The 14,012-nt window shown below is 30.0% G+C and overlaps 5 protein-coding genes across 5 annotated transcripts; 3 read left to right on the top strand and 2 right to left on the bottom strand.

Moving 5' to 3' along the window:
• Nucleotides 1-32: 32 nt before the first annotated feature.
• TVAGG3_0284850 (uncharacterized protein) lies at nucleotides 33-3,178 on the top strand (the record flags this gene model as incomplete). The annotated part of the gene is made up of 1 exon (XM_001316906.2): nucleotides 2,157-3,050. The coding sequence occupies one exon, from the start codon at nucleotides 2,157-2,159 to the stop codon at nucleotides 3,048-3,050; it is 894 nt and encodes a 297-aa protein (XP_001316941.1).
• A 282-nt stretch (nucleotides 3,179-3,460) lies between these two features.
• On the top strand, nucleotides 3,461-5,544 carry TVAGG3_0284840 (uncharacterized protein; the record flags this gene model as incomplete). Its single annotated transcript, XM_001316905.1, has 1 exon — nucleotides 3,524-5,416. The coding sequence occupies one exon, from the start codon at nucleotides 3,524-3,526 to the stop codon at nucleotides 5,414-5,416; it is 1,893 nt and encodes a 630-aa protein (XP_001316940.1).
• Nucleotides 5,545-7,756: 2,212 nt separating this feature from the next.
• On the top strand, nucleotides 7,757-9,931 carry TVAGG3_0284830 (myotrophin family; the record flags this gene model as incomplete). Its single annotated transcript, XM_001316904.1, has 1 exon — nucleotides 7,757-9,862. The coding sequence occupies one exon, from the start codon at nucleotides 7,757-7,759 to the stop codon at nucleotides 9,860-9,862; it is 2,106 nt and encodes a 701-aa protein (XP_001316939.1).
• Nucleotides 9,932-10,574: 643 nt separating this feature from the next.
• On the bottom strand, nucleotides 10,575-11,462 carry TVAGG3_0284820 (uncharacterized protein; the record flags this gene model as incomplete). The annotated part of the gene is made up of 1 exon (XM_001316903.1): nucleotides 10,575-11,462. The coding sequence occupies one exon, from the start codon at nucleotides 11,460-11,462 to the stop codon at nucleotides 10,575-10,577; it is 888 nt and encodes a 295-aa protein (XP_001316938.1).
• A 1,374-nt stretch (nucleotides 11,463-12,836) lies between these two features.
• On the bottom strand, nucleotides 12,837-13,938 carry TVAGG3_0284810 (uncharacterized protein; the record flags this gene model as incomplete). Its single annotated transcript, XM_001316902.2, has 1 exon — nucleotides 12,883-13,923. The coding sequence occupies one exon, from the start codon at nucleotides 13,921-13,923 to the stop codon at nucleotides 12,883-12,885; it is 1,041 nt and encodes a 346-aa protein (XP_001316937.1).
• Nucleotides 13,939-14,012: the final 74 nt, after the last annotated feature.

Raw genomic sequence — 14,012 nt, 5'->3', positions numbered from 1 at the left:
AAGGGAATTTGCATGGAAGATTTTTGGAAAATATTTTCCACCTTTCTATCAGATAAATGTTTTCTTCTTACGAAGAGTTGAATCTAATTCAAAATCAGATCGTTCTTTCAAATTTTTATGATTGCATTTCTGATTTTATTTTGCGCGAGTAAGGACTATTGTTTCTTAGGATCATCAACTATGAATTGTCCAGAAGATACTGTACTAATAAATTCCTCTGAAGAAGTTGATTTTCAGAATGATACAAAAATTTACATTTTCAATAACGAAGAAACTCCGTTTGATTTCGACATACAGAATTTAACAATAAATCATACAGTAAATTGTATAATAAAAGGCAATGATTTCAATCCGATTATTCTCAAACAAACTTATAACCTCCTTTTCAATCTATTCCTCGAGAATGTAAGGGTTGTTTCGATCAACCAAGACCAAGAAATACATTTTATATCTTTCACCAATGTAAAAACGCCACAACTTGATCGTCTTTTGATAAAGATTCTTGAGACCGATACTTTTTCAATAAATCCAACTATTAGTGCTAATGATCTTAATTTTTACTTCGATGCCCCTCTCACAAAAAATATTCATTTCTCAGCTTCAAATTTAGAAGTTTATCAGAAAATACCTAGTCTGTCATGCGTGCTAGATACTAAATCAATATTATTCGAAAGCGGAGAGTACAAATTACTTGCAGTTATTTCTTTGAATATAATGTTGAACGTAAAAGATAGTTTTACGATATCAGAGATCAACAAAATTACAGTAGTTACTAATATCCATTCATTTAATGCAATTATTACATTCGAAACTAATACAACATCTAATATTAATTTTTATTTTAATTTGAATACCACAATTGACTTTTCAAAAGCATGGAATCACTATTGTACAGTGTATGTACTCAATGCAGGTACATTTAAAACAAAATCAAATATAAGAATAAGACAATTGTCAATTCCTGGAAGTTTAACAATAGTTTCCGATACGAATGTCTTACTACAAACATCAGTGTTAGGTCTTGGTAATTTTACGCTGGATTATCCACTAACAATCCAGCCATTTTCAAAACAATCAGATTTATTCAATACTATTACAGAACGTATGAACCAATACTATTCTAATCACGAAGTTACTGTTAAAGGCTTCAATTCTACAGAAATTTACGTTAATATGACAAATTATAATTTTGAAGTGTCTCATATCACATTTTCAGCGAAAATGAGCAACCTGAGGACAATATGTATCAAATCTATCAAAGCGGACTCTATAGAAGCCAGAATTATTGGAAATGATAATATGACGATTTCGGATTACGAAAAAATCGTCAGGAAACGAATTCCAATACTACAATGTGAAGATTTGAGCGTAGAAACAGTTACAAAAAACCTTGGCTACTTCAAAGCAAAAGATGTCTGGGATAAAGCTTATTCTTGGTGTCAAAACCGAATTTTCATGGATATTTATCAAATTCAAAACAAAATTTTCATGAATCTTAATGCTAATCCAATTTTGACATATTTAAGAGTAGCTTACGTGTCAGATTTTTCAAAAGTTCCTGAATATTTTTCAGGATTGATTATAAATGAAAGTAGCTATGATTTCACAGGTTATATCAATGAATATACAAAAGCTGTTCAAATTTATGTTTTTGAGAACTTTACAAAACCTCTCAAATTTAATATTTCTACAAACACGAAATTTGATTTTACGATAAATAATTCGAAAAATTTTGATATAGATTCAGCATATTTTTCTGTTGTTTTGGATTTATCAAACATCAATGACTTCGCAAACAAGTTTGAAGTAGAAAATGTTAAAATTAAACTAGTGTCAAATGTCACTTTTGACCTCACTTCTGTTACATTTCATAGGAATTCAAATTTAGTTGGAGAATATGATTTTTCTTCAAGCACGAAAGTTTTTGTTTTTTCATATGTTTACAATAGATTTAATTTGAAAAACGTGAAACATTTCGGAATAATTAATTCCAAAGCTGTAACTATTTACCAAGATGATGACAAATTCTGTTTTTTGCCAGACAAAGACTTTCAAAAACAATGTTCACCAAAAAGTGACTATTTTATGTCAAACAATTGACAGATGGAAAAATTACATTAAGAAACGAAAATCTCAATATGAAACCAATTACTTTTATGACAGAAAATAACACTCATTTAGAATTTGAATTAGTTTCAACATACATTTCAGATTATCCATCAATTTTATTTGATGAAAGTGTTACAGATGTAAAAATCGAATCATTAAGTGGAGAGTTCCCAATTGAATCAAAATTTGACATGAAAAAACTGTTTGTTAATGGATTGAATTTATTTTCTAGATTGTATATTAAGTGTAATATAATTAAGTTGACTGTGCAATCAATTGGAAAATTTGAAATTGTAATTAATACTTTTGATATTTCAAAGCCTGTTGATTATTCTTTTTCATCTAATACGTTTTCAAAGAATGATGTTACATATAACATTTCCACAAAAAGTGATATAACATTAAGTGGAGTTCTGCCTGATGTTATTTTGTATAAAACACAAAAAGATCCGGATATCAATGAATGTTTGGCAAATAGAGCAAAAATAACTGTTGTTTTCGATTACTTGGAATATCAAAAAACAGGATATTTCCCTCTATTGGATTTAACTGATCCTGAATATGTTGGAATACATTTTGCTTTGGAAGTAGTGAATACGAAAAACATTTCTTTCTTGAAAAAGAAAATGTGCCATGGATTAATTAGTTATCCTTCTGTTAGTTTGTCAAGTGACAATTCTTCTCCGAATATCAACCTCAAATTCCTTTTCGACAAACCTGATTTGTATTTTGTTGTTGAACCTGGATATACTCCATTGCCAACACATGTAAAAACAAATTCTCCAACAAGTCAACCTGATAAATCAAAAACAAAGTTGATATTGATTGTAACTTTCTCTGTTTTAGGTTTCTTGATTTTGGTTGCTGTTATTGTTGTTGTCGTTATACTAAGATTGAGGATGAAGAACAAGTACACGACAATCTCTCTTTCTGCATCTTAATTTCTTATGTTTTGTTTTGTTAAATAAAAAAATCTTATATGTTTAATTTAATACGAACTATATATATGTGATATTACATATGTGACCTTTCGTTGAATGATTTAATAAGAAATTTCATTTCAAATCAAATAACCTGTATAAACCTATTTGGAAGTTAATGTGTATTTTTAGCTGGACTCTCCTTTATGTGATCGAATTTAAAGCATAGAAAATAAAGAAGTTATGAATTTCCTTTTGAATATTAAATACATTCATACGGAATAGTTTCGATTCATCATAATTTATTAAAGATAGTATAATATTCTGTATATGAAGCACCAAATATAAAGCAGAAAATTAATTTTTAGTAAAATATGAGCAGAATTCTTGAAATTATGATCAAAAACAGTTTAAATCAATAGTAGATGCGTATATTTGGTGTTATTGCTTAATTTATTGATATGCATTTTCCAAGTGTAAAAAGTGACACTAAAATGTTTCTTTTTGTTTTAATCTTAAGTATTTCTTCAATTGAGAGAGCCGTTGCTCACGATAAAAGGAATATCATACGAAGAGATAGGATTCCTCAATTCAGGGATCATAATCCTTTCAGAAAAAATATAACACGAAAACTTTTCAATTCACCGCATAATACTCAAAAGTCAGTCGTTGAAGAATCAGATGATTTAATTCACAACCAAAACGATCGCTCAAAAATTATAGAAAAATTAAAATTAGATGAACAAGAGCCCGAATCAAAATTTATTGCTTCCCACAATAAAGACAATAGAAGGATTGGAAACAGGATCACTAATAAATTAAATCCTGACGAAAAAATAGAAAAATCCGAAAATACAGAAGAAAAATCCGGAAACGAACCAGAGACATCCAAGAAGCTTGAAGAAGCCTCATTAGACGAAATTTTCGATAAAATGGGCACAAAAAGACCAAAAGTTTCAAAACCAGGTTATGTCGACATAGGAGATCCACCAACAACCCACAAACATATTGAAACAAAGGATGGCGAAATTACAGGTGTATCCAAAATGCCTACAAACAACAAACCATTCAAACCAACAAAAGCCAACTCAAAAGGCCCAATAATAGCCAAAGACCCTAATAATAATGATGAGAAAGAAGGAGATGAACCAGAAACCTCTTCAGAATCAACAGAAAACAAAATACCAAAATCAGATATCAAATTGAACACTACAAAAGAAGGTTCAAGTGCTAGAAACAATAATACCATGTATACAAAGACTTTACCAGAAGGAAAATTAAATAATTTTACAAAACATGGAATTGAGCCCATAAAAGATAATACAACAGCATTAGATATCAACATAGCCAATAAAACAGAGGTTTCGGATGAAAACGTGACAAAATTAAATATTTCAGAAAATAATTCCACAAAAACAGAAGTAAATGAGACCAATACTACTAACCCTAGCCAAGGAAACCAAGATCCATTAAAGGGTGACAATTATCGTGATCCAAGCCAATATGATTTTTATGATGACGATGATATGATTGGTCCTGGCAATTTCAAGTTCGGATTCTTCGGCAGACGTGATAAGAATGGTAATTTGATATGCGGAGCGAACGCATTTTCTCCTGATAACCAAAGTTGCCAATGTACCGATTCTTTCCCAGAAGGCAACCCATATGATTCATCCGGATGCTATAAATGTGACAAGAAATGTTCATTATGGGCTGGATGCTACAGAGATAACACATGTCGCTGTATGTACGGATTTAAAGGTAATGGCACTTTTTGCGAGTCGGAATACGTTAAATTAGAACGAATTGAGCCGGTCAAAGGCCGTAAATTGAACATTACTTTCACATTCCAATCTGATTCCGAGTTAGATACACTTTACTGCAAATTCGACTCCACAATTGTCAGAGGTTATGATGTTACATCAAACAACGCCATTTGCGACATTCCTGCAGGCGTTGATTCAAGATTTGCATTTGCCATCTCTAAAAACCCAACGAATTTCGAGCAAGACAACACTATTTACGATATTCCGAAGAAGGAAAACATGAGGAGCAGGAAAAAAATGGGTATTATCTTTATAATTTCGATGGTTGTCGTATCAATCTTCCTTTCGAACACGAAACAGCCAAAGAAGCAGCTCCAACGAAAGATAGTCAAGGAATTACCTAAGCCAGGTGAAGATGATGTAGAACAGGAACAAGATCCAACGACAATGAAGTTTAATGACGTACAAGGAACAATTGATGACATTGAGAATATCCCCAATGATGAAAACGACGACGCTGATGAAGAATCTGTCTATTCTCAGCCAATTGATACAAATATTCCTCCACCAGCTGATGTTGAAGTTCCACAACAACCTCAACAGCCAATTCAGCAGCTATAAACTCAAAGTTCATAAGAATTGGCTCTATTGGTTTGAAAAAAAAGATTTTATTATTTTTTTAATACAGATTTGTTAAAAAGATCAAATTATTTCAAAGCTTTTATTAAATATTATTACATTGTTTTAAGGATCAATCTATTTTAACTTAATTTTTTTTTATATAAATTTATAATCTTTTATGAACATGAAACTGTGCATTTTCATTGATACACATTCCTTAGATATCTTGGATTTTCTATTAAAATCCTAATTAATCATTATATCTCAAGAATATTTTTAAAAAATAGCTTAAATCATTGAATAATTCAAAGTCTATACTTGATTTAAGGAAATATTATGAGCATTAGTTAGTATATTGCCTATACTATTTACCTAAATATTTTAAAGTTTGAAATTTTATGAAAAGAAACCTAATTGAGTTAGGTAAATCAGATAGTTAATATCTGTTCTGCATATTAATGTTTTGCAATAATAGTCTTCGTATTCAACTATTCCAAAAATATCAAATTCAACTAAACAGAAATGATACGTGCTAGAAGTGCTCATGCCTTGCATTGTGAACTTTAACTTGTTAAATGACATCTTAGTGCTAGCAACATCATAATTTCTATAAATTGATGAAACAAAATTTTGGCTCGATCGTGTATCAATTGTTATCCATGATGTGTCATTATATACTTGAACAATCCAACCTTGTGGTCTCGTTAAATCATTACTAAAACTTCCTCTAATAACATAAGTGTAACTATATAAATTTATATAGTATTTACTATTAAATATTATTTCAAGATAAGAATTTTCGGTGCTATATGAGCACCAGTCACTGTTATTGACAACACCATCAGTAATAAATTCAATTCTTGAATACCCAAAATTTGTGGTGCTGGGAGTTAATGTATAGATATTTCTATAGTTGTGAAGTATACCGCTATAATCGGTATTACTTTTGATATATGCATATTTCCGACTTATTCAATCATATAAAAAAGCATTTGTATAATGGCACTTTTAATTCAATTTGAGTGATCGATTTTATATGGTTGATCTTTTTCTGTCACCCATGAATATATAATGTGAATGTGCTGTTTAAAGTTTATTCTACTTGTTATTAAAAAAGGCATTTAAACCTTTACTTTATGGTTCTATGAAATTCTGAACCAGACTTATAAAATTTTTTTGTTCCAATGAAGTGCTCCAACTAAAATGTGTTTATCATGAATCTCTCTCTCTCTCTAGAATTTCTCAATATTTAATTTTTAATTTTGATTTCATTCGATAAAGCTTATCTTAGGTTGAAACAACACAAGCAAAGGTCAAGTAGATGAAAAAATATCAAATTTAACTCTTGTTTGAGTGTAAGTTCAAAATTTCTATTTTATAAGATATCTTCGAGTATATAAAAGTGAACATATATAAAAGGTAGACCATCCAATAAAACGCAACATATATATATTTGGTTAGGATACGTTCATTCAATTGTATCATATTCAAGGTAACATTTTATTTTTCCGAAACACTGATATGAAAATGTTCTATAAGGCGTCTCTATTAAACTGTTATAATTTGAATTCTCAGGTTGCCATATACATCGAGATATTTGCATTTCAAATTATCCTATTTTGCATCCGTTACCCCCACCAAATGCTACCAAATTGATATATGTGTATTACTACAATATCAGAATTAAAGTTTTCTTATTATTTTTTGTAAATATTACTTCATTAAGGCTAGAAACGAAATTAATTTAGTCTGAAAATAACCTTAAACGGTAATTCCTGGAAATGGAGGGTAGTTACGAAATTTTAAATTCTCTTTATTTTTTGAACTATATTTATAATTTATAATCCCTGATTTCATAGATTTAAACCCTTTTATGCAATAACAATTTTCAACTTAATCATAACAGACTTGTCGGGTTTTATTTTTTGCAGCAACATGGGGGCAACACGAATGATGGGTAATTCCCCATTTCGGTGCTAATTGGGGAATGTCATATAATGGAGATAAAGGTAGTGGTAATGATGTGATGGATCATTTAAAATATATCGGATTGAAGCTGGATTTTTGAACTCTTTCGTCAAATTTTCGTTCTGAAAATTGAAGAATTTCTGGTAATTTCTGGTATATTAGACCTTACGACTTGGACTTTAATATCATCGATATTATATCTGCAGGAGGTTTTAATTCATATCTATGAACTAGAACAAAATTCATAAATTACTTCCGAAATCTTTGTATTCATTTTTTTATCCCATATGTTTAACATAGAATTTTTCTCTAAATAAATTTTAAAGATATTCTAACTGGTAAAATGCATATATATGACTTTTAAATTTTTTAATGTCGGAACAAAACGTTGACTCAAATAAATACAGTGAGGTGCGAAGTATCTTTAAATACGACATCGATATATATAATGCATTGTATCAGCTGAAAACGGAAAATGAAGAAGATTTAAACTCAATTTACAAACTGATCAAAACAGAATTGATTGATTCAAAGAAATACCCACCAAAAAGGATTATGGAAGATATTTTAAATATCATTCTGTATAATAATCGCTATACAAAGTCATATTTAACTCTTGCCAAACTTATATCTGATGATTATCATGTCGCAGAGACCAACGTGGTTAAATTTATATCAGACTTCCTGTTTTATAAGGAATATGGAATTATATTAGATAAATTTGATGATTTCAAAAAAATTAACCCAGAAAATCTGGATATTCATACAGAAAATACAGTTTACAGAGCAATTATGAATAATGACCTAAAAGCATTCATCCAATTCACTGAAAGAGAAGAATTTGATGAAGATCAAAAACTTGAAAGTAGTTTATATCCATATTCTGAAGAAGGATATTCATTACTTGAATTATGTTGTTACCATGGAGCAGTTGATTGTTTCAAGTTCTTAAGAACGAAATTCAGCTCAGAAATAACTGAAATATGTCTTCAATTTTCATTTTTAGGTGGAAATCAAGAGATCATGAGTGAATGTTTGAAAAATCAAACACCAGATGAAGATTGCATGATATACGCAATTATTTCGCACCAAATTGATTTTGTTACATTCTTGATGAATGAATTCAAAATAGAGATCGATTTATCTGATTGCGGATTGTATAATAATCTTGAATCCTTTTTAGTTTATTTCGATCAAACAAATGATATTAACAAATGCTTTTTTAAATCTGTGATTTTCAACATTCCATCTGTTTGTGAATATTTCCTTTCAAATGGTGCAAATATCAATGAAAAAGATAATGATGGAGATACTGCTCTTCATATTGCAGCATGGTATAATAGTAAAGAAACAGCCGAACTTCTTATTTCACATGGTGCAAATATCAATGAAAAAGATAATAATGGAAAGACCGCTCTTCATATTGCAGTAGAAAATGATCATAAAGAAACAGTTGAACTTCTTATTTCACATGGTGCAAATGTCAATGAAAAAAATGATGATGGAATAACTGTTCTTCATAGTGCAGCATATTTTAATAGTAAAGAAACAGCCGAACTTCTTATTTTTCATGGTGCAAATATCAATGAAAAAGATAATGATGGAAGAACTGTTCTTCATAGTGCAGTATATTTTAATAGTAAAGAAACAGCCGAACTTCTTATTTCACATGGTGCAAATATCAATGAAAAAGATAATGATGGAAAGACCGCTCTTCATATTGCAGTAGAAAATGATCATAAAGAAACAGTTGAACTTCTTATTTTACATGGTGCAAATGTCAATGAAAAAAATAATGATGGAATAACTGTTCTTCATAGTGCAGCATATTTTAATAGTAAAGAAACAGCCGAACTTCTTATTTCACATGGTGCAAATATCAATGCAAAAAATAATGATGGAAGAACTGTTCTTCATAGTGCAGCATTTGGTAATAGCAAAGAAACAACTGAACTTCTTATTTCACATGGTGCAAATATCAATGAAAAAGATATTTATGGAAAGACCGCTCTTCATATTGCAGTAGAAAATGATCATAAAGAAACAGTTGAACTTCTTATTTCACATGGGGCAAATATCAATGAAAAAGATATTTATGGAAAGACCGCTCTTCATATTGCAGTAGAAAATGATCATAAAGAAACAGTTGAACTTCTTATTTCACATGGTGCAAATGTCAATGAAAAAAATGATGATGGAATAACTGTTCTTCATAGTGCAGCATATTTTAATAGTAAAGAAACAGCCGAACTTCTTATTTTTCATGGTGCAAATGTCAATGAAAAAGATAATGATGGAGAAACACCCCTTTTTAATGCAGCAATGAAAAATAGAAAAGAAACGGCGGAACTTCTTATTTCACATGGTGTTAATATCAATGCAAAAAATAAATATGGAAAAACCGCTCTTCATGAAGCAGCATATTTTAATAGTAAAGAAACAGCCCAACTCCTCAAATCACATGGGGCAAAAAACTAATGACCCCACACTGATGCCTCTCTTTTTTCCACTTCTTACTCTTTTTGATATATTTGACGATATATAATTAAACTTTTTGCACTGAGTCTATACGTAATTTTTTTTAATTGAAATCACAACATATAGCCAATATTACACCAAAGTATTATATGCTAGGTGCATAATCCTGATTAATTAAAACAAACAAAAAATGTTATTAGCTATTTACGAATTACGTTATATTAAGTTCTAAAATGAACTTTCAACAGTTCAAATCTCATTGAGTGAATTAACTCTCTTCATATGGAAATATTATTCTGAGAGAAAATATTTTATATAGATTAAACTTAAACTATTGAGATTAGGATTTTAATGATGTCATATGAATCAATAATGCATTACTTATTGTGAGTTATACAATGCCAAAATTATCTACTTACTTTCCATTCCTATATTTTAGAAAAAATCGTCATTTTATTCATGGTGTTGAAGGATTCCTATAAAACATATTTTCTAAACCATAAAAAATAACTTCATACCTAAGCTATTATTCAATTTTGAAGCAATTTATGGTATTTCATAACAACGAGCAGTCATTCAGATCTTAGATTGTTTAAACATTTATTTTTATAACAAACAAAGCATTATCAAATGAGGAAATTATAATTTAGCCTTGAATCAAAAATATACAAATAATCTCACGAAATTTCAAGGCTCTCGTATAATGAATTTATTAGTCTGCTTTCATAATGGTAAATGTGTTAGCTCTTTGATCAAAATACGCTTCTCCTTCAATAACGATATTCTGTTGATCTTCTTCATTGTAATCTTCTAATTTTCCAACAAGAATTGTGTATGGACATGAAGTTGTGAAAACTAGCATGAAAATATTTTCTTCTTGATTGAAATATCCAAAACCTTCTGTTTGTCTTAATCTAAATATTCCAAATGAATGTATTAATGAATTTTCATAAGATTGAAGCTCGAAATCTGTTTGTGTGTATCCTAATCCGAAAATAGAATATCCAATGTATTTTCCTGATAATTTTTGATTAATATTAGGCGTTTGATCATTTGCATTGTCGATGTCTATTTCTAACTTATGGACAGCTAAATTCTCTGATGAAAGCAAAATTATTTTTGAAGTTTGATTTGTTGATTCAATTGTTCCTGATAAGCAGATTTTTTTAAATTTACTGGTATAAAGTGTTGCTGATGAAGTCTTTTTAGATTGATCGTATTCAATTCGAATTGTATTATGAACATCTTCGTAAGAGAAGTAACCATACATTAAAAATTGTTTAATTTCTAGTTTCATGTCGATGCTATATGTTTTTTCGTTAATTGTATAATTTAATTTTGCAACATTCAATTTATGTATCTCTTTACTGAAATTTATGCCGCATAAGTCATTTGAGTATGGTTTAAATTCGTTTTCATTAACATTGCATTTGTCTACTACAGATATTTCCACGTTGTTATATCCAGGTGGATATTTTCTTGCAGATTTTGGAGGTATATGTGCAACCCTAACTTCTACTCCATCACACAAAAGTGTTACGTTGATTTCTTCATTGCCCTTATTATACACATAACCTGATTGAATAATAACGTCATTCATGAAATGTTTAGATTTGTATTCTAATATGATGGTAATGAATAACTAATGTTAAAAAGAGGATTTGATATGATATAAATTCATTTTTGTTGAAAGCAAATTGAAGTCGATTCCAAAAGGAGTCGCTTTTATTTCAATTAATGCAATTTTCTTAATAGTAGCTCTAGTGTTATCAAAATATACTAATTTTGACCCTTCAGAAACATTTTTACAAGCTCCAAAATCTATCTACGAATATTTCAAACATAAAATGAAAAATATTGATCATTATTCTCTACCGCAAACTCAAACACACATAGATTCGCTCAACAAAACAAAAAATGCAACTTCAAATTTTACTACTCGAGGTATAATTCAGTGTGATCATTTTGAATCAGAAGTATCATGTGAAGAATTACAGCTAATTCAGGATTTGTATAATCAATCGTTAAATTCATCAAAATACATTTTTATTTCTCCGAAATCATCTCCAACAGCATTCGTTCAAACCTTATCATCAGTATTCATCATTTCATTGATTACGAAAAGAAAATTAGTTTTTGCAGATAAAACTAAATATCTATTCAAAACCATCTTGAAATCTAAGAGTCTTCCTAGAAATTATCAAAAATTCTCATCAAGTTCAAGTCTCAGATGTAATTTTGAAAAAATAATCAAATCAAACGAAAAGAGTATTTATCTTAAAGGGAATTTTGATCCTAATGATTTGGTTCTTGACCCTTTTATATTTTCTAGACTTCCCCCTATCATGTTAACTCATTACACGTATTTCTTATCACGAATTTTATTCAAACAGAAAAATTTGACCTTTCCAGATGATCAATATCAAATTGGAATTGCCTTACAGTTTAAACCAGATCAGCATTCATTCATGCATAATATTAAGCGATTATCAGAAGGATATTCGAATTTCTCCATCAATTTATGGAATCCAAAGAATTATCCTATTCCACCATCACTTTTACCGTTTACTCATCAATATAAGCATTTTGAAGATTGTTTCAATATATTAATTCAATCAGATGTTTTTATTGGTTCTTTGGGATATAAAGAATCGCATTTGCTAACGAAACTAAGATCTAGAGCTGGAAAATATTTCAATCCACTTGATTCTTCTATTACAGAACTTGCAAACAGTCAAAGTGGAGAAATGTTCTTAATGAAAGGATCCGCATCCAAACAAATGTGTCCAAATGGCATAGATGCTCTAAGATCCTTCCTATCTTTTAATTATTTTTAATTGATTTATATGTTTTGTTGTAAATTATATTAATAAAAATTTATCTATCGGTTTTTAATTAAATTTAATATAATGTTTTAACTAACTTGGTTATATCATTAATGTTTTTTTAGTAATTAAAATGATTTGCTCTGATTTACATATTTAATATTCTAATTTTTTATTAAATAAATTAAATATCATTTATCTTGGAACTTTAACCTTTGTTCCACCAGAACGGAAGTTTGCAACCTTAGCATTTTCCGGTCCACCTTCGACAGCAGCTTGGCCAGTCAAAATAGCATATGGAACATTCATGAATGCGATGCCAGATCGCTTCATGAGTGTAATTGTATACTTCTCGCCATAGCGATCAGCACCAGAAACAATATTAGTTGTCTTATCTCCAAACTCGCCGAGATTTACGACTTGTCTAACATCTGGATTATCAGCGCTAATAATTGCAAGAAGATCGCCCTTTAAATGTGCAACAATCCAATCATCATGGAAATCCCAAAATCCATGACGCCATTTGAGAAGGCCAATAGGTTTGGATCCAATAATAGACATGATGCACTTCTCGCCTGATACGGAAACAACGACAACACGACCATTGTCAACTTTGAAATCTGTAATTTGTGGGCAGACAGTCGAAGTTGACTTAAAGTAGTCCTTGAATTGTCCGTTTTCGAAGTAGACGAGCGTGTCGCTCTTCTGAAGTAAATATCCATTTTCAAAAGCGATAATATTTGATGCTGCGACAGGATAACTTCCAATTTCTTCGTAAGCATTCAATTTGAGTTTGCAAATGTGTAATGCTGACTTATGAAGGACAGCAAATTTGTTTGGTGTAGAAATTGAGCCAGCAAAAGCAACAACATCGCTCATGTTAGGGTAACTGAAAACAGAGCAGCAGAAAAGGTGTCCATTGTCATAAACACCAAATTTTCCTGATGCATCTTGGAATAAAATGCATGTCTCTGGATGGATACCAGCTTGAAGCTCATCTTTTTCTGGAAGAGCCTCATTTTGGATTGTGCCATCAAGGCATATGCCGCAGAAATTCTTTATTTTGGAGGAGTGGCTGTATTTGAAGTGTTGAAGACCACTCATAGCGCGATTAGCATTTTGAATACTTGTAATAACGAGTGTATTTCCGTGTGTGTAAACGAGTGCATCTTCAATACGCTTTGAAATATCTATTTCTTTATCAAAATTCATGAGGTCAGTGATTATTGGCCTCATTTTCCAGGAATTTTGATAAACGTCTTTTCGGCCATTTTGAACTATCGAGTTTCATCTCATTTTCTCGGTATTCTTATTGTTGATGAAGT

The sequence above is a fragment of the Trichomonas vaginalis genome, chromosome V (genome assembly GCF_026262505.1).
Source record: "Trichomonas vaginalis G3 chromosome V, whole genome shotgun sequence".
In the NCBI taxonomy this organism is placed as follows: domain Eukaryota; phylum Parabasalia; order Trichomonadida; family Trichomonadidae; genus Trichomonas; species Trichomonas vaginalis.
The sequence above is the reverse complement of the archived record's forward strand: the minus strand, read 5'-3'. Positions and strand labels throughout refer to the sequence as shown.